Source organism: Hipposideros armiger, unplaced genomic scaffold (genome assembly GCF_001890085.2).
Source record: "Hipposideros armiger isolate ML-2016 unplaced genomic scaffold, ASM189008v1 scaffold_253, whole genome shotgun sequence".
Lineage (NCBI taxonomy): Eukaryota > Metazoa > Chordata > Mammalia > Chiroptera > Hipposideridae > Hipposideros > Hipposideros armiger.
The window spans coordinates 1,102,648-1,120,044 of NW_017731603.1; the positions used below are offsets into that span (position 1 = coordinate 1,102,648).

Below are 17,397 nucleotides of genomic sequence, written 5' to 3' on the forward strand. Positions count from 1 at the left end.
CTCTCTCTCTCTCTCTCTCTCTCTCTCTCTCTCTCTCTCTCTCTCTCTCCCCCTTTGTCTCGTCTTTGTCTTCCTCTGTTGCTATTTCGGTCCTTCCTCGATGATGTTGGTAAGGGGTGAGCCTCTTTTCATGTCAGGATGCCAGAACCCCGTCAAACTGGTAAACAGCTGAAGGATGTGGTGGGAGATGAACTTTCCACTGAGGCAACTTTGAACTCATCCTCCCTTGATGGGTCTCCCCTGCTCCTCTTCGTTTTGGAGCCTCCATCTCATCTTCATGAAGCCAGGATGGGGGTCCTGGGACCACGGCCATGAGGTGTCCACGCTGAGTGGCCGCACAGGGCTCCAGCCACCTCCATCCATCTCCAGAACTGTCGAAAGGGTTTTAGGGAGGGACGGAAGTGGAAACCACAGATGGGGTGATAGGGAGGGATGGAAGCTAAGTGGTGGCTTGGAAGATGTGCCTCAGGGCTGAGGTTTCCAGTGGAAAAGGTTGGGTACCAGCAGGCGATGCCCGGCCAGGGCATGAAACCTTGAGCCTGAGCTCCTGGGAGTGGCCTTAGAGCCATGTCCATGCAGTTCAGAGAGCAGACAGGAGCTGAGGACCATGGTGGGACAGTCCTGCCCAAGACCTCCTGGCCTCACCCCTCGGGCCTTCCCAGATGTCTGGAAGAGGCCAACGAACCGTGTGCTGAAGCATTGACGAAGTTTCCCGCCGGGCAGTCAGATCAGTAAGCCTGGAAATGAACCTTAGCATGGACCTCGCCACCTCAGGAGGCCACGTGGAGAAGCAGTCAGAGCCCGGCCCACCATGGCGAGCTGATAGCCCTGGGAAAACTCTGAATCTTCCCAAGCCCCGGTTCCCTCAACCCTAATACAGGAATAATACGGATACCTCACAGGGAGGGTTCTTGTGACTCCGTGCCTATAATGTACCCAGAACAGTGCCTGATGTTTTTGAGCTGTGTGACTTGGGCATTTTACTTAACTTCTTTGGGCCTCCGTTTTCTCACCTAGGGAATAGTTGGTGTGAGAATTGAGTCTCCTCAGCCTGTCCTCTCAGGCTGGACTACCTTTGACCTCCCGAGCCACCAGGTTTCTTGTTCTGTCATTGCTCATGCCAGTCTATCAACTTGGACTGCCCGCCCCTCTCTGCTCCCAGAGCTAACTCCTACTCCTCCTTTATGACCCTGTGCAGACATCACCTCTCCAGGAAGCCTTCCCAGATTGGCCTCCCTCCGGCTGTGTCAGGGGCTCTCCTGGGCCCCATACTTCCGCTGTGCATCATTCTCTCACTGCGTTTGCATAGCCATCAAATCTCTGCAGTGCCTCATTCTGGATACAGCCCCGCCCCATAGGAGTGTTCCTGAAATCAGGACTCAGCTGCCACCTCCATTTAACATTGTGGTGTTTCCCCTCCCAGATCCTTTATGCTGATTTTAACCCCTGGTCTCCTGAGTGCACCTGCTTTGTTGTTTGTGACTTCCCTTAGATGGTCCAAGGCCCCTGGAGGCACAGACACAGGGGGTGAAGGGACCGCTCAGTGAGCAGCCCCCATCACCCAACCTAGGAAGCCAGCCCTAGAAAGTCCCCAGTCATGTGCAATCCTGGTGCCCCCTGGCTGCCCAGGAGCTGGGAGGGGGTACGGGGGGCGCATCTCAGAGTTGCCCAATTTCTCTGGGACTGAGGGGTGAGGGGGAAACAGGAGTGAGGGTGAGGGAGGGGGCTCTGGTGAGAAATAAGGGAGAGCTCGGGGAGAAAAAGGGTGTCACCATCTTCCTGGGGGTGGGGTGGAGTAGGGCCAAATTGTAACTTGGCTATTAACCCTCTGAGTGACCTTGGACAAGTCCTTTCCCCTGCCAAGCCTCAGCACCCTCCTCTGTAAAAGGAGAGTGAGCCAGCATTCTCCATGCCTCCTCCAGCACCAATGCACTAAAACCCCATGAATGGCTGTCTACTCTTCTCCTCCCCTTTCTCCTTTTAAGGAGATCTCTCACCTCTATTGATTAATCTACCAATGAGAAGGAACGTGTATTGCCAAGATTCTAACCCTTGTCATCACCTACGTGGTGCCTACTACTGCTGTGCACGCTTTACAAACACACTTTACAGCAAAGGCTCAGAGATGCTGAGTGGCTTGCCAGAGTCCACACAGCCAGGACAGGGTGGACTAGGGATTTGAACCCAGGCTGTCTGATAAGCCGCCCTGGGAGTCTGACCCCACCCACTCCAGCACTGCCTCTGCTCCTAGGAATCCCCCTGGGCCTGGGGAGGGGGGCCCATCAGAGGGACAACCACATCCTGTGACGGTTGCCGTGGGGAGTGCCAGCTTTCTCTCCACCTCTGGGACAGGTGATCAAAAAACAGACCTTGCTCATCCCCACTCAGCCCCCCAGGACAGGACCTACAGCCCAGCCACCTCCAACTCCTGTTCTAGAAAGGCTGAGGAAACCTGACCCCCAGCCCTCACCCCAGGTAAAGCTGGGCAGTGGCCTCTGCAGCTGGGCTAAAATCCCAGCGTCTGAGCAGGTTGGTTCCTTCCATGTGTCCTCTCTGCGGTCCCTCCATATCCACTAGCCTCATCTCCAGCTCCTCCTGTGCCTGGGATTGGTTCCTTTCCCAGGCAGCTCAGAGCATAAAACCCCCTCGCATTATCCTGCCTGGACGCTTTTGCAGGCTCAGGTCAGAACTCACTCGGCCAGCAAGCCAGACCTCACTGCGCTGGGGCTGGTGGGGGCTGGTGGGGCGGATCGGGGAGTCAAGTGGCTACCTAACTCACAGTGGCTGTCTCGGTGTCCAGCTCCAGGGGGGGCAGGCCCTGTATTTTCTTGTCCCTGTAGCCCCAGCATGTTTCATGGCACCAGGCCACTGTAGGTTTCCTTTCCAGTTGTCTTAATGAATAGAGCTGCCCTCCACCCCACCCAACACACACACACACACACACACACACACACACACACACACACACACAGCCTGGGTTCTGTAAGAGTTCAAGGACTTGTCACTCCACACCCTGCTTTCATTCAGTAATTAGTTTAATCTCAGAATTCTCAGAACAAGACACCAGGAGCTGGCCCTGAGCCCTCTGGCCTCTCTGGAGGCTGCCTGGTCGTTTTTATGGCTCTGGGTGGGACATTGCATGTTGACAGGCTCATACGGGAGGCCCCCATCAATCCAAGCTGACAGATAGGGACGGGGGGTTACTGCAGGCTCTGGGCCCCACCTGGCAGACATTTCTGCACTTCTGCCCCCACAAGGACTGAGCCCCACCTCTGGGTCTGTGGTGGGGCTGGGCTGGGATGATCCTAGTAAAGCATAGGAAGCCCAGAATAGGATTCAGTGTCCATGGACAGTCACTGCAGAACAGGGCCCTGCCCTGAGAGAAGCCTGAGTCGGCGGGTGTGTCACCCCAGCCCAGCATCCACCTGTCAGAGCAACAGCAGCCCAACAGCCCCTGCATGTGGGGCGTCCCTGGGCAGCACTGGGATGGGGCCGCTTTCTGCCCCGCTCAGTACCTCTGGGCCCTGAGCTGTCTGAGACTCAGAGAACTGAAGTACCAGACACCTGAGGGTTGGAAGGGACCTCAGGAGTCATTCAGGTCAACCCCTCCATGCAGCCTGCTGAGAGGTGGCCCAGACTGCTTGTTCATCCCTGAGACAGAGCTCACTACCTCTCAGAGGCAGCACCCGTCAGCTTGCTGCTGTTGGGGCTGGTGAAGGCTCTGTTTGATGGAGATTGGGTGGTACAGGGTGTGGAGTTCCCTTTCATCTCTCCAGGGGAGGCCTCTCAGCCCCCTGGGGGATGATCTGGGAGGACAAGAAGACAAGGTGGCACAGGGGAGTAGGTAGAGCAGGAGTCCAGTGGAATGAGCCACCTGGAGCCTCGCTGGGCCAAGTCTAAGCTGCTCCGATGTCGTCATAGTCGTCATCGTCCGTGGACTCAGGCTGGGGCCTGGGGGATCCTGTGTGGCCGGAGGCTCAGGTCAGTGGGAGGCCCAGTCATTGTCCCATAGGACAGAGCTGACTAGGTCTGAGTCCACCCCTCGCTGCCCCATGATGCTGTGGGGCATGGAGTGACAAGACTCCCATCTCATCATCTTGTTCACTGCCATCTCCCTCGCTAGAACGTCAGCCCAGAGGGCAGGGCGTTATCTGTTAGTTCAAGGCTGTAGTCCCTACGCTGACACAGTACATGATGGACAATTGATGCTAGGAGCCCCACGGGGTCATCCAGCTGCTTCTGCTCAAACGCCTCCACTAATGGGGATCTCACATCTTCTCAAGGTATGCTCTTTGACTCTGTGTCCCATCCATCTCCATTCTCCCCACCTCCTTATATTCCTGTTTGCTTGTTTGTTTTTTAATATTCCTTTACCTCTCTTCTTTTCTCCTTGGGCTGATGGATCCAATGGATACAGAGCTCCCCAACTCATCCACTCCCCAGGCCCTCTCTGCCCCCGCCCCCAGGTTCCCCTCCCCTGCCACTGGCACCTGAACACCCAAGCTGCTCCGTGGAAGCGGGCTGGGGGGGCGGCTTGAAGTTCTGGTACCACTCCCCGGAGGAGGTGCTAGAGCTGTCATCATCCAAGGTCCCTGCTGGAAAGCCCCAGAGCCAGTCACCCTCTGTTTGCAAATTGTCAAAGCTGGGAGGCTCTCCATGGGGTCAACTTTTTAGCTTGATAAATGAGGACATGAAGGCCCAGAGAAGGAAGAGGACTTGTGCAAGGTCACACAGCAAGTGATCGTGGAGCTGGGTTTAGAATCCTGAACTCAGCCTGGCTAAGGGCTCCCAGCTTCATGCTTTCTCTAGCCAGGTGGGCGACAGAATGGCAGGCTGGGGCACACACCGAATCCTCCCGGGCCAAGCTTACCCGAAAAAGTTGCCTGGGAGCCAGCCAGCTCCAAGTTTGGCGGCTGCTGCAGGAGGGGGTTCCTCTCTGAAGAAAAACCCTGAGGGTTCCATGAGGGGACCCTGCTGCTGGGGCTATTGCAGTAGTCCTCTCCAGATGACGTGCTAGACCCACTGTTGTTCCTTGCGTGCTGCTGAGGGTTCACGGAGGGGGGATCTGCAATGCAGTGTCCAGGGTTGACAGGTGGGACCTGGGAGGCATGCACCTCTTCAAGTCCTGGGGCCAGAAAAGGGAGAATGGTGAGGAAAGGAGGTATGCAGCAAAAGGGCTTTGAATTAGACTTGAGAAAGGACTTTCTGCAAAGAGGAATTGTTAAAGGCGGGAAGGACCTGTTGAGAGAGGTTGCTGCTGGAGCTTCTCAAGGTGAGCCGAACTGCTAAGTCTGGAGGCAGGGTTGGCATCACCCCCCTCCGAGCCCCACCCCGGCTTGACTCACCTTCCTCCAAGGGGGGCATCCGGAACCTGCTCTGCTGGACCTCCTCATCTGTGACTCGGTGCCGCTGGGAGTCTACAAGCAGAGGTGGTGGTGAGGAGGGGTGAAGGCTCCATCTCCTTGTTCCGGGAGCCTGGAGGAGGGCTTAGTGCTGCTCGGGACTCAGGGAGTGCCCCGGAGCCTGGACAGGGAGGGCAGGCAACCCCAGAGGTGCAGAGGGGCTTAAGCTTCCGCATCAAAACCCAGGCGCGTGTCCTAGTCCAGGAAGACCCCAAACCTCAGTCTGAAACCAGCATGGGGACAGGCTGCTCTGGCCAGAAGCCCTAGTGCCCTGCACCCCCGTCCCCAGCTGCCCCTCCCACTACTTAAGGAAATATCTAGAGTCCTGTGTTCTCTCCTCATGCCTGTGTAGGTCTGGAGGGGAGAAGGGCAGACGCTGCCCCTTCGAAGAGCCTTCCCAGAGTGGAAGCCGGAGGGTCTGGAACCTTTGTGTCACAGATTCTGTGGCACCTTTGTTTCAGAATCAAGGAGATGTAGATTCACAGGGTCTTAAGGATTCGAGTGTCTGGAATCGTGGAGTCTTTCGAACCTGGAACCACTGAGTTTTAGTCCCCATGTCCTAAGAGTTTGGACTCTTAGTCTTGCATTTCGCATGCCGGGGCTCAGGATCTCAGGTTCTAGGGACATCTCATCCCCGGGGCTCCCAAACACCGGTGCAGGGACCAGCAGAGGTGGGGTCATCCATGTCCCACCCCCAGAGGCCTTGATTCAGCAGGTGGGGTCGAGATGGCTGGCTGTCCCCAATATCCATTCTCCCCTCCTGTAGGAGGAGGCCCTCTGGCCTTCACTTGGACACACAGCTGCCCAGGACAGAGGCTCCATCTCCCTGTCTCTCATGCAGCTGGAGGTTTAAGTTCTGGCTGGTAGGATGTGAGTAGGAGCCACTGGGCATCCGACCTTAAGGATAGCGCATGCCCGCCCCTTCCTTTCCCCCTTCCCATTGGCTGGAATATGGACATGGTGGTGCGCCATTCTGGACCATGTTCACCATCTTAGGGACTGCAGAGTGGCAAGAGGGAAGGAGCCTGGGCCCCCACCAACTTCTCAGACGTCGTCATTTGGAGGTCTTCGTCACATACATCCAAACTCTCATCCTAACATATACAGCAGGGGCAGGGTGGGGCTCAGGAAATTGTGGAAGCTTCCAAGGGATTCCACAATAGGAAGGGCCCAACCTTCCAGCTCTGCGTGGGCCCTGCCTTAAACACTGTCTTTCTTCCTGCTACCCCAGAAGGCAGAGAGAACAGCTGGAAAAGCCGGACCAGAGGTGGACCTGGGCTCACAGGGGAGGTGGGAGGTGGATGGGACACAGAAGGAGTGTGAGCATGCTAGAAGCCATCTGAACGGGGTCTCTCACCTGGACTCCCTTGTATCTTACACAGACACAGCCACCTTCAAGTGCATGTCGAGGGACAGGTCTTAAGACCCTGCATGACCAGAGGCAAAGGTGGGAGAGAAGGAAATCGGAGGAGAAATGCCTACGAGACATGGAGATGCCTCCAGGATCGCAAAGCACTTGGAATACGTCAGTGTGGGACTGTTTACAGATTCCACCCTAGTTCTACAGGGATCACGAGGTGGAACCTACTGCAGGTCCCCAGCCAGCTGGGCCCTCTCCCTGGTTTGGGCAGGAGGGCCCTCAGGTGCCTGGGCCCAGGCACTCACTGTAGAAGGTGGTCAAGGCCACGGGAGGCTGAGCGCTGAAGTCATAGTGTTCATAGTCGGAGTCTGAGTCCGAGTCCGAGTCCTGAGGGGGCGGGGCCTGGACCTGGATGGGCAGCTGAGAAACTGGAGAGAGAACAGAGTGGGGGCATGGCAAAGTGGTGGGCAGAAAGGCACTGAGAGAGGTGGCAGAGAGCATGGATGGCGGGAGACGGAGAGGCAGGGAGAGTGCCCGGCAGCCCATCTTGTACCAGACCATCCAGCCTGGGTTTCCCAAGCTCTGCCCACCCATTTCAAGCATGGGGAACCAAATACCACTTATAGATGGAACAAACACTTTCGTGGTGGTCAGCACATGCCAAGCGCTATTCTAACATTTACAAACATGTCATTTAATTCTCATGACAACTTGTGAGGTAGGTACATTTGTGTCCTCGTTTTATAGCTGAGGAAACTGAGTCACAGAGGTTCTCACCTTACCCAGGGAAGCAGGCAGTGTGGCTCTTAACCTCTAGACCATAATATTTAGTGAGCAGCTGCTCTGGGCCTAGCTTTGTTCTAGATTCTGTATTCACATTCTCTTCTCAAATGTATGACTACTGTATACAGAGAATACTAATAATATTTGGCTGAGTTTTGTATTGTTTTTCTTGTCAGTGAATGCTTTTAAATAAAGGTGATTTAATATATTCATAATGCAGTGTGATTAAACTCCAGCTCCTTTACAAGACTTTTAAGAGGTATACATCCACATGTGATAAAACATGAATGACTGATGCAGCTTTTTTTTTCCAGAAAATATGACATAAAATTATGTTCCAGGAAAATCTTGACAGGGCTCTGCAGGGAGGCGGACTGAGCAGGCCATCGAAAGAGGTGCTGATATCACAACCTACTAGCCAATTAGCAGAATGGAGATTTCCAGTGAGAGAAAATTCCAAAATGCCCTGGGTCTGTGTTGGTCCAGAACTCGAAAGCCTAGAACCCTAGAATGACTGCACTGAAAGGTCATCTGCCCCTCAAGGCCCAGATTAAGACTGGAGGTGCTTAAGTTTCCATAGCCTAGTGGGCTGACCCAGGGCAGTGTTTTGAGCTAAGCAGCACTGACCCTCCAGAAAGTATATCCTTCCTGAACTCTCCACCCCTCACCACCCCCGGGGTGGGTGACATCCTACCTTCTGCTTTGGGGATGGTGATGGGGACCTCTTGATAGCTATTGATCCCTGCTGGGGTAGTGGTGGGTAGATGCTGGTGGTTCACCGAAACAGGGAGGGCTGAGGGAGGGCAGGCAGAGAGTCTACAAGTCATTTTTTTACCCCTTCCAGTCTGTCTGGTTCTGTTCTCAGCAAAACACCTCCCTCCTCACCACCACCCCTAAACACACACACACACACACATACACACACAGTCTGGTCCTCCCATGGGGCCCACTCCTGCTGGGCATGCTGGGAAAATCCTTCCCATCAGGAGATGCTCCTGGGGCCAGAGCTGGATAGCCATTTCAGGGTCACTGACACTCCTGCTGGGGTCCCCCAAGGCTCACATCCCCCGGGGAATATTACACCTCTGCCCTACGTCTTCCCATCCCTGGGCCTTCTATGTGGTTCCCAGAATTCTGCACCTACCGTATTTTCCTTTAACTTTCAAGAGGATGACAGTGATGATGATGAATGAGCCAAGGAGGAGAACTCCCAGAATGATGCAAAGGATAAAGAGCATTAGCTCCCGAGACTGCCAGTCCTCCATTTTCACTGTCACAGAAGGTTCTGGAAACAAGAGCCCCATATAAGGGAGAAAGAGGAATGAACATAGATGTCGCCTTGCCCTTCTTCTCACCTCTCCAGCCTGACTGCAGCTGACCCACTTCCCTTTGGACTTATCCCCTTCCTCCCTTTCAAAAAAAATTTTTTTATCGGTTTTTAGTGCTTGGTATACAGTAGGTGCTCAAGAAATGCATACTGAATGAATAACTGACTGAGTGAAACTTTCTCCTGGCTACCAGCCCCCGGGAATCTCTCTCTGCTCAACAATTATTAAGCACCCACTGTGTTCCAGGCACCAGGGTCTGTGTTTAGTAAGGAGATCAACAAGTCGACTCAATCCAATACATGAGGTGCCTGCTGTGATGGACCTGGGGGATATGAGGCCCTGCTAGAGACACCTAATTCTCTATGGGGAATTGGCTTCCCAGAGAAGGTGGCTCTGAGCCACCCTTGGCAGTGAACATGGCAGGGGCTCCACGCCTGGACTAAATAATCACAAGAATAAGTGACGCCCACACAGCGCTTGCTGTGTCCTAAGCCCTGTTCTGAGTGCTTTATAAATATTAATTCACTGGAGACGTGCACAACACTAGGAGAGGTGCTATGATGATCATCCCCATTTTATAGTCAAGAAATCTGAGGCTCAGAGAGGTTAAGAACTGCCCAACATTATACAGTGCGCAAGAGGCAGAGCTGGGATTGGAGCCCCAGGCGTCTGCCCCGAAGCCGGCCACGCGACACACGGCTGGCAGGTAGACCAAGCATGGATCTGGAGTTCAGAATTGGATGCACATTCCAGCCAACACTGGCTGGCTGTCACTTCACCCTCTGAGCCTGAGCTTCTTCCTCTGCGTTGAGACCTCCCCAGGGGACTGCCCAGAGGATTAATAAGGGCTTGGGAAATAATGAGTACAAAGTACTGGGCCAACGCCTAGGACATTATGTATAAACACACTGGCTGCTACCCTCATGGCCCCACCGCCTAGCCCGTGTCAGACCAGCTCAGGTCTCTCCATTCGCTCCTCCTGCCCTACAGGAGCTCACAGGGGAGTGGAGAGTGAGCTGTCCAGGAAGTGTCAGGATTCCAGGAGCTGTGGAGCTGACATGGCAGGGAGAGGAGCACAAGGCACCCAGAGGGAGGCAAGTCCACTGTCTGGGGGGAAGGGACGAACTGTCAGTCCTCCCCCCCCCCGCTACACACACACATACACACATGTGTACACACACACACACACACACACACACACATGCACCCAAGGCTCTGAGACTGCGTACCCCGTGACACTCACCTATGGTGACTGGCTGAACACTCGCAGGAACTTCAGGAGTGGACAGATTCAGCAGACTCCGGGAACCTATCCGGAAGGAGCGCCTCATTCAGTCGACACATATAACTGAGCACCTACTGTGTGACAGACCTTGCGCTAGGAACTAAACATGACAGACAAGTGACCTGGAACTGCAGGTGCATCCCAGGGAGGCACATGACTAAGGAAACCTGTCTTTCCCACCCTTCACAATAAGGGGGGATTAAATTCTGGGATGGTCCTTTGTTTGAATAAGGGGCTAGTAAAAGAATTCTCCCTTCCTTCTGTATAACCTGCTACAGACTACAAATCCCCTTTCCATTCAGTGGGGTTTGTTCTTCAGGTGGGCCTCAGGACGGGGGAAGCTGACATTACTGTCATTATCGTAAGCATCTGACAGGTAAGGGCTTGCACTTACAAAGTCCCTTGTGATGTCATCTGATTTCCCAGCTACCCTGTGAGTATCAGCATCCACATAGTCCTAAAATGGATGCCTCCCAGCTAGTAAATGGCAGAGCTGGAATTCATAGCCAGGTGTCTGAACTGAAGAGACACGAATACCGTTTCCTCAGGTCTAACGCACTCGCTTTTTCACACCTTAACACCTTTGAAATCGGAGTGATGGCATCAATCCTTATAATTGATGACATGTCCAAAGTTGATTTTGGCAGCATTTTTGTCCTTTATGGTAAATAAAATAAGAATGGTGTGACATACCAATGCCGTCTTAGATTTGTTAAAATACGGTAGAACCCAATTCATAGAGTGGATGTGAGGCTCAGCCAAAATAAGATATACCAAGTGCTTGGCAATGTCTGGTGCATGATTAGGGCTCCAGGCACTGTCACTGATATTATTATTAGTGTCTCCTAATATTATTTTTACTATGATCCCCAGCCCTGGGGTGGCAAGCTGGTTTCATCTCCCAAGCCAATTCCAATCCACAAAGACCACTGCTTAGCATATAATAACACCTTAGTCAATATCTCATTCATGATTCTGGGGTTGGGTCAAGGATCCGTGGAAAAGAATCCCCTGATTAATTAGCAACGTCTGCCTGGGCATGCTAGGGGCAATGGTCCCTCTAATGCCACTGTTTGTCATTCCTCATCTAGTCCAAGCTGTGGTCCTTGAGCTGCAAGTACTTAGGCTGTGGACTCAGGTGGAATTCCTGGTCCAAATCTGGGGGTGAAGGTGGGGGAGAGAGGTGGGTGGGGAGACGGGTACCTGAGCAGACCACCCTGGCTGCCTTTGACTGGCTGCAGAGGTTGGAGTTGTTGAACCTCCAGGAACAGTCCGAGAGGGTGGGCTCTGTTCCGCTGCATGAGTAGTACATCCTGCCCGACAGGGAGTGGGGCTGCCCCTTGGGTATTCTGGCCATGATCCCACAGCCCAAGGCCCGACAGAGCACCTGAGCCTCCGATGTGTACCACTCACTGTCACACACTGTGCTCCAGACCCCACGGAAGTGTACCTCCACCTGACCCTCGCAGGGGTCCGTGCCCCCAGTCAGGCGCAAGGTCTGGTGCTCTGCAGAGATAGGGTGGGAGGACAGAGTCAGGTCAAGATCCTCTGGGCCCAAATCGCCACCAGCCCAGACCCATGAATGCAGACACCCTACAGCCAATCGGTCTCCAGATCTTGTGTGCCCTCTCTCCTGCATCTGCACCCCCCTCTCCTCTGCCTCACCTGCTCTGGCTGCAGCACCCTACATCCTTGCTACTTAAAGTGTGGTCCATGGACCAGCAGCACCTGGAATCTTGTTAGAAATGCAGAATCTCAAGCCCTGCCCCAGGCCTACTGAGACTCTATATTTAACAAGACACCCCCCCCCAATTCCTATGCATATTATAGAGAAGCACTGGTTGGACCAGAACTTCATGGCCTCGTCTAGACTGTCGACAGCCTCCTGGAGGGCCTCCCCGCCTCCATCTCCCCTTGCTGCTCTGAAACAGATAACCAGCTCCCACTCAGGAAGAACCTCACTTCTAATGTCACCTCCTCCAGGGGGTGGTCAGCCTTATCCCTCCAGCTCTGGATTGCCTGCTGTCTCTAAACTCCACCTGGCTTCCTTTCTAAGGGCATTTGCCACTCCCTCTGGGGTTGGGTTTGTCTGGGTCTCATCTTCCCTCCTGGTCCGTGACCATACAAGGACAGGGACTGCCTTTCCAGCACTGACTACAGGCCTGGCGCCCCATAGGCTGACAGTAGGTGTTGGTGGAGGACCCAGGTTCAGAAACGTTGCCCACTGACCTGAGCACACCACCCCAGCGTCCTCCTTGTGGCCACAGTAGAGGTCTCCATGCTGCCCAGGGCAGTCCCACAGGAAGGCCTCGGCCCCGGAGCAGTTCACCTGGTCCCGGTGGATGGGTCCTTGGCCAGGGGTGAAGTGCAAGCCAGGTAGGGCCTGGATTGCCCAGCCACAGCTCAGCTGCCGGCATACCACGTGGGCATCCTCTAGGTCCCACGTGTCATCGCACACTGAACCCCACTGGCCACGCTCCAGCATCTCCACGCGGCCGGCGCATGGGCTGCCACCGTCCACCAGCCGCAGTGCACGGTCCTCTGAGGGTGGGAGGGAAAGGGGTTTGTGGATTGGAGGGGGTGTCGCAGAGAGGGTGAGGAAAGGATTGGGCTGGGCTATGGACCCAGTGAGAGGGGCCGGAACCTTCTGGGCAGGACGGGGGAAACCCTGCAGGGCTGGGAACTTGGTGAGCAGAGGTGGGGGGACTGGAAGCGAAGCTGGATACCTTGTAGGCAGGGCTGCGGAGCCAGTGGGAGGGGCTAGTAAGCTGGTGCTGACTAGTGGGCGGGGCCAGAAACCTGGCGTGCGGGGCCTGAATAGCAGGGCTGTGGGCTCCTGGGCATCGTATTTATGTACATGGGAGGTAGGGGCAGAGATAGAGGAGATGGAGGTCCAGAGGGAGGTGGACAGGACTTGTAAGTAAGGCTTAGAGACTCCGTTAGCACTGGGGACCCAAGGGGTTGGGTTGAGGGCCCTGTGAGCCAGCTGGAGATCTAGTAGGGAGCCGGGTCTGGAGGTCAGATCCGAGGAAATGCTCAGAGCTAGAAATGACATAAAGTTATAGTCCTCTGGTGTGTGGACCAGTTGTGTTTGCGTTGGTGGTGAGTGGGGGTGGAAGTCCAAAGGTCGAGGTTTGGGTCCAGTACCCAGAGCTGGGGACAGGGGTGAGGGACCATGGCTGAAGGCTGGCAGAGGCCAGGCAGGCAGGGGCCCAGGTGGCAGAGGCAAGGAGTTCTCACTGTACCTTCACAGGTGACCTGGGCTGGCCTCTGGTCATTGCGGCACGGGAGCTCGCCCACATCGCAGAGCTGCCACTCATCACCGTTGCACAGGATGAAGGGCACCAGGGCCTGTGTGGCGTTCTGGGCCCCGCTGGCGTTCCCAGTGGCCCAATCCAGCGTTGGCGGGGTCGGCTGGACCGGCACGTTCGCTGCCCCGCCGCAGCCGAGCACGTTGCACACCACCTCCGCGGCGTGGTGGTCCCATAAGGCCCCGCACGTGGGCTCCCAAGACTGCCTGATCCAAACTTCCACCGTCCCGCTGCAGTGGCTGCTCCCGTTCACTAGGCGAACCCCAAGCTGCTCCCCTGGAAGCGCCAGACTCCAGCTGAAGCCTCTATGGATTCGGACTCTGCCGATGCCGGGGTGGGGTGGGGCGGGCGGCTGCCAGGGGCCCCACCACTGACCTACTAGGTGACCTTGGACAATACCCTGACTCTGGGCCTCAACCTTTCAGTCTGCAAAATGGGGCTGCGGTGGTTAATCCCCGAGCCTCCTTTGAGGCCTGGTCCTCTGGCTCTCTCCTTGGAGTCAAGAGAAGATGGGACTGAGGGTGACTCTGGAGGTTAAGATGGATTAGGCCTGGGGTGACACAGAACTAGGGTTCCAGTCCCCAGACACTCTCTTGTCTTGTCCCTGTCCTAAGAACACCCTTGTGTGAGAGAAGAGCAGAGTTCTGGTTTCAGAGGCTCTTCCTGGAGGGGGGGTTGCCATGCTTCTGCTCCCAGGCCCCTTACACTGTTTTGAGGGTACTAACTATCAGGGTGTGGCACTGTGACCCCCAGCACCCTGTAGGGTGGACAGACATGAGGTTAGCGATGGGGCTGATGATGGGCTGCCTCCGTGTATGGCGGTTCTCTCTTCCCCAGAGCCCCTCCTTGGGGAACCACCGCCCGTTTTTTGCCCAGGATTGCATCCCCAAGTGCTAGCACACAGTTTTGCACAGAATAGGTCCTTTTAAAATATCTGTTGAGATAATCTAGGATCCACCTGGTGGAACCCCACCACCCCACCAAGACTTCTTTAGCTTGTTCTCAACAAATCCCCTTAAAATGTTCTCTGAACACCTTGTCACATGTATGTGACTTTTTATCAGTGGCCTCTCAAAGGTGGCAGTTCTAAGATCTCCATGTGAATCTAGTGGGCTGTCAGACCCTGGGTCAGGAAGGAGAAGCCTCCCTGGTACCGTGAAAGTCCAGTTCCCTTCCCGTCACCCCAGGACACCACCCGCTTGGTCTCAGAAAGCTGACCAGGAGCCCCAGAAAGATCATGTCCTCACCTGGCTCCAAGGGCTGTCTGTCTGTACTGGTGGTGTTGGGCTGGCCAGATGGGGCTGGAGATGGGTGACCTGAAATCAACCAGCAGCAGCCATGGTGGGTGAGTGAACTCAGGCACGGGGGGCACAGATGTGCCTTGTAGGGCAGGGGGCACGTTCCAGAGCCTGCAGCGGCCTTTGGGAAAGACATGGTCCTGGCCCTTGGGTGACTTTGCCTCCTTTCAGAGGAGGGAAATTCTCAGGCTATGGAGTTACAGCATCCTCCGCTTCATCTATTGATTGTGTACACACTCTCAGAAATCAGAGTGGAGCAGAGAGGAAGGACCGTGGGCTTTGGGGCCAGACCCACTCACTGGCTGAGTGACCATGGAAGGGTTACTCTCTCTGCCAGAGTCCCAACTTGTTGGCAATAACACTTAGGAAAGTGTTGTGGGCTAAAAGGAGACAATACCTGTGAAATAGTTGACATACACAAGGAACTTGAAAATGGGGGTTATTTTTAGGAAAAACGTTTTTGTTTGGAAAGTTTGAGAAATTCAAGCCAGACTCTAGGGCAGCTGGTACATCCTGGGATGGGAACCATTGGACTGCACAGTGCTTTCAGACACTGAGAAACTAGCGTTTTCCAAGGGCCAGTTATGCCAGGTCTTTGCATATATTATTCCACTTATATTCACCAACACCATGAGGTAGGTATTAGCATCCATGTTTTACAAATTAGGAAAGGGAGGCCCAAAGAATAGAAATGGATTGCCCGTAACAGTTAGTGTCCATTTGTCTTTCCAGAGCCGCTGTGCACTTGGCCTAGAAGACTGACCTGTTTGGATTAAATCAGCATCTCCCTGGGCCTTAGGCTTCCCTTTGAGCAGCCAATGGGGCGCCCAGCGGGAAGAGAGTGAGAATGTGGCGTTTTCTCCCCCAGCTCCCTCCGAGTGCGATCCTTTGGGCAGGCTCTGTCCTTCATTTGAATCTCATCCTTCCTCTCAAGGGAGTCACCCCTTCTTGACTTTCTCCTCTGGGGTCAGGGTGGTAAGACCTCAGCTGCTCTGAGCTCCTGTTACGGTATCATCCTTTGTAAATAGTGCTTGTGTAAATAAGCCCCCTTCAAACTTCTATTATGACTATGCCACTTGTTTCCTGTTAAGACCTTGACTGATACTTGACCTGAGGCCACCAGCTAGCAAGTGGCAGAGCCAGTATTTGAACTGCCTCCAAGGAATGGGCTCCATGCTGGGCAGGGACACTCAGTTTGCAGAAGCAGAAAGGGAAAGTTGTGGCAGGGACCACCGTGCTCACAAAGGAGCTGCTCCACATTTCCGGGTCTCTCTTGTGCTCAAGTTGGAGCCATTGAGGTCTAGGCAGAAGGACTTGTGCCCACCGTGGGGCCAAGGCAGGTAAGAGCCAGTGAGCCTCCTCTATCTCTTTCTTCTCTGTCATGGCCTGGGTTCCAGATGCAACCACAAGATGGAGGGGGATGTTGACCCAACTCAAATTTTGTGTAAGAGGTGAATCTTTATTGTGTTAAGCCATGAGGATTTGGGGTATACTTGTTACCATAACCTAGCCCAGCCTGGCCTGACTGATACAGGGGCTGCAGATGCGGGCATGACTGCTGCACATTCTCAGCCTCACCTGAGATGAGAACCATGGACTTACACCCCGATGAGCAGACACACACACACACACACACACACACCTGCAGATACAGCTCTCCTGCAGGCACCTGTCTGGGCCACTCCATCACTCAGACAGGAAGTAATCAGGCCTTTGATTGCCTATCCTCACCAACTCCCTGCTTGGCTGCTCAGCCTGACCCTTAAAGGAGAAATGACTCAGAATTCAGAGCACAAACTCTGCGGCTAATGAAACATTCAGAGCAAGAATTCAGGTGCCCTCAAGTTAGGATTTCAGAATACCAGTTCCCACAGCAACAGTCCCAGTGCTCCAGTGTGGTTTCCAATATTTCCACGTGTGTTAGGGGTGGGGAGATTGGGATGCTGGCTGCAGGCTGTATGCGTGTGTGATGGGGGGGGGGTGAGTGTGGTTGTGACCATACGTGTACCACTATGTGTGAGTGTGTATGGGTGTGACCGCATGTGTGGATGTGGAGCGTTCAAGCTCAGCTCTGTATCATCTCTCTCTCTGGGTCTGGGAAGCTACTTTGTCATGCATAAAGACACACAGGTCTTCTGCTAGACCAGAAAACCCTGGAGGGCAGAGCCCAAGACTGAGTCAGCCCTGCGTCCCCCAGGGTACCCAACACACTATTTGTTGATGGACTGACTGACTGAAAGATTGAACAGCAGCTGCCAGCTCCAAGGGCAACTGTTGCCAAGGCAGTTTGTTGATACCAGACATACTCGAGGGTTTGTTTTCAAATGTCACAGGCATTTTCCTGTCCCCTGTCCCAATAAGGGACCCTGGCTTTGGTGTCCTCTGACTTCTGTGCTGCAGGAACAGAAGGACCGATTACCTCCCACCCTCCTGCACCCAGGCCTCGGCTCACAGAGGGCCCAATGCAGGATCGGTGGTTCCCGGATGTCGTTACTGCCTCACACTTTTCCTTACACTTGATTCATATTTTTACTGCCAGAAATTTATGTGGAAAGGAAGCTGTACCCTGAGAACTGGCTTTATAGCATTAAGATGCCCAAACGTAAAAGTATTCATTTCAGTTTTTTAAA

General features: G+C 54.3%; 1 protein-coding gene across 1 annotated transcript in view; it reads right to left on the minus strand.

The window, feature by feature from the left end:
• Window positions 1-3,039: 3,039 nt before the first annotated feature.
• CD6 (CD6 molecule) overlaps window positions 3,040-17,397 on the minus strand; it is a 40,082-nt gene continuing 25,724 nt past the window's right edge. Inside the window, exons 3-14 of the mRNA XM_019655950.1 lie at window positions 14,717-14,785; window positions 13,404-13,745; window positions 12,388-12,699; window positions 11,362-11,664; window positions 10,117-10,182; window positions 8,690-8,830; window positions 8,240-8,338; window positions 7,068-7,190; window positions 5,346-5,417; window positions 4,871-5,125; window positions 4,491-4,595; window positions 3,040-3,961 (exon numbers count right to left, since the gene is read on the minus strand). Coding sequence (XP_019511495.1) covers window positions 3,897-3,961; window positions 4,491-4,595; window positions 4,871-5,125; window positions 5,346-5,417; window positions 7,068-7,190; window positions 8,240-8,338; window positions 8,690-8,830; window positions 10,117-10,182; window positions 11,362-11,664; window positions 12,388-12,699; window positions 13,404-13,745; window positions 14,717-14,785 — 1,952 coding nt within the window. The 3' untranslated portion in view covers window positions 3,040-3,896. The remainder of the gene's footprint in view (window positions 3,962-4,490; window positions 4,596-4,870; window positions 5,126-5,345; window positions 5,418-7,067; window positions 7,191-8,239; window positions 8,339-8,689; window positions 8,831-10,116; window positions 10,183-11,361; window positions 11,665-12,387; window positions 12,700-13,403; window positions 13,746-14,716; window positions 14,786-17,397) is intronic.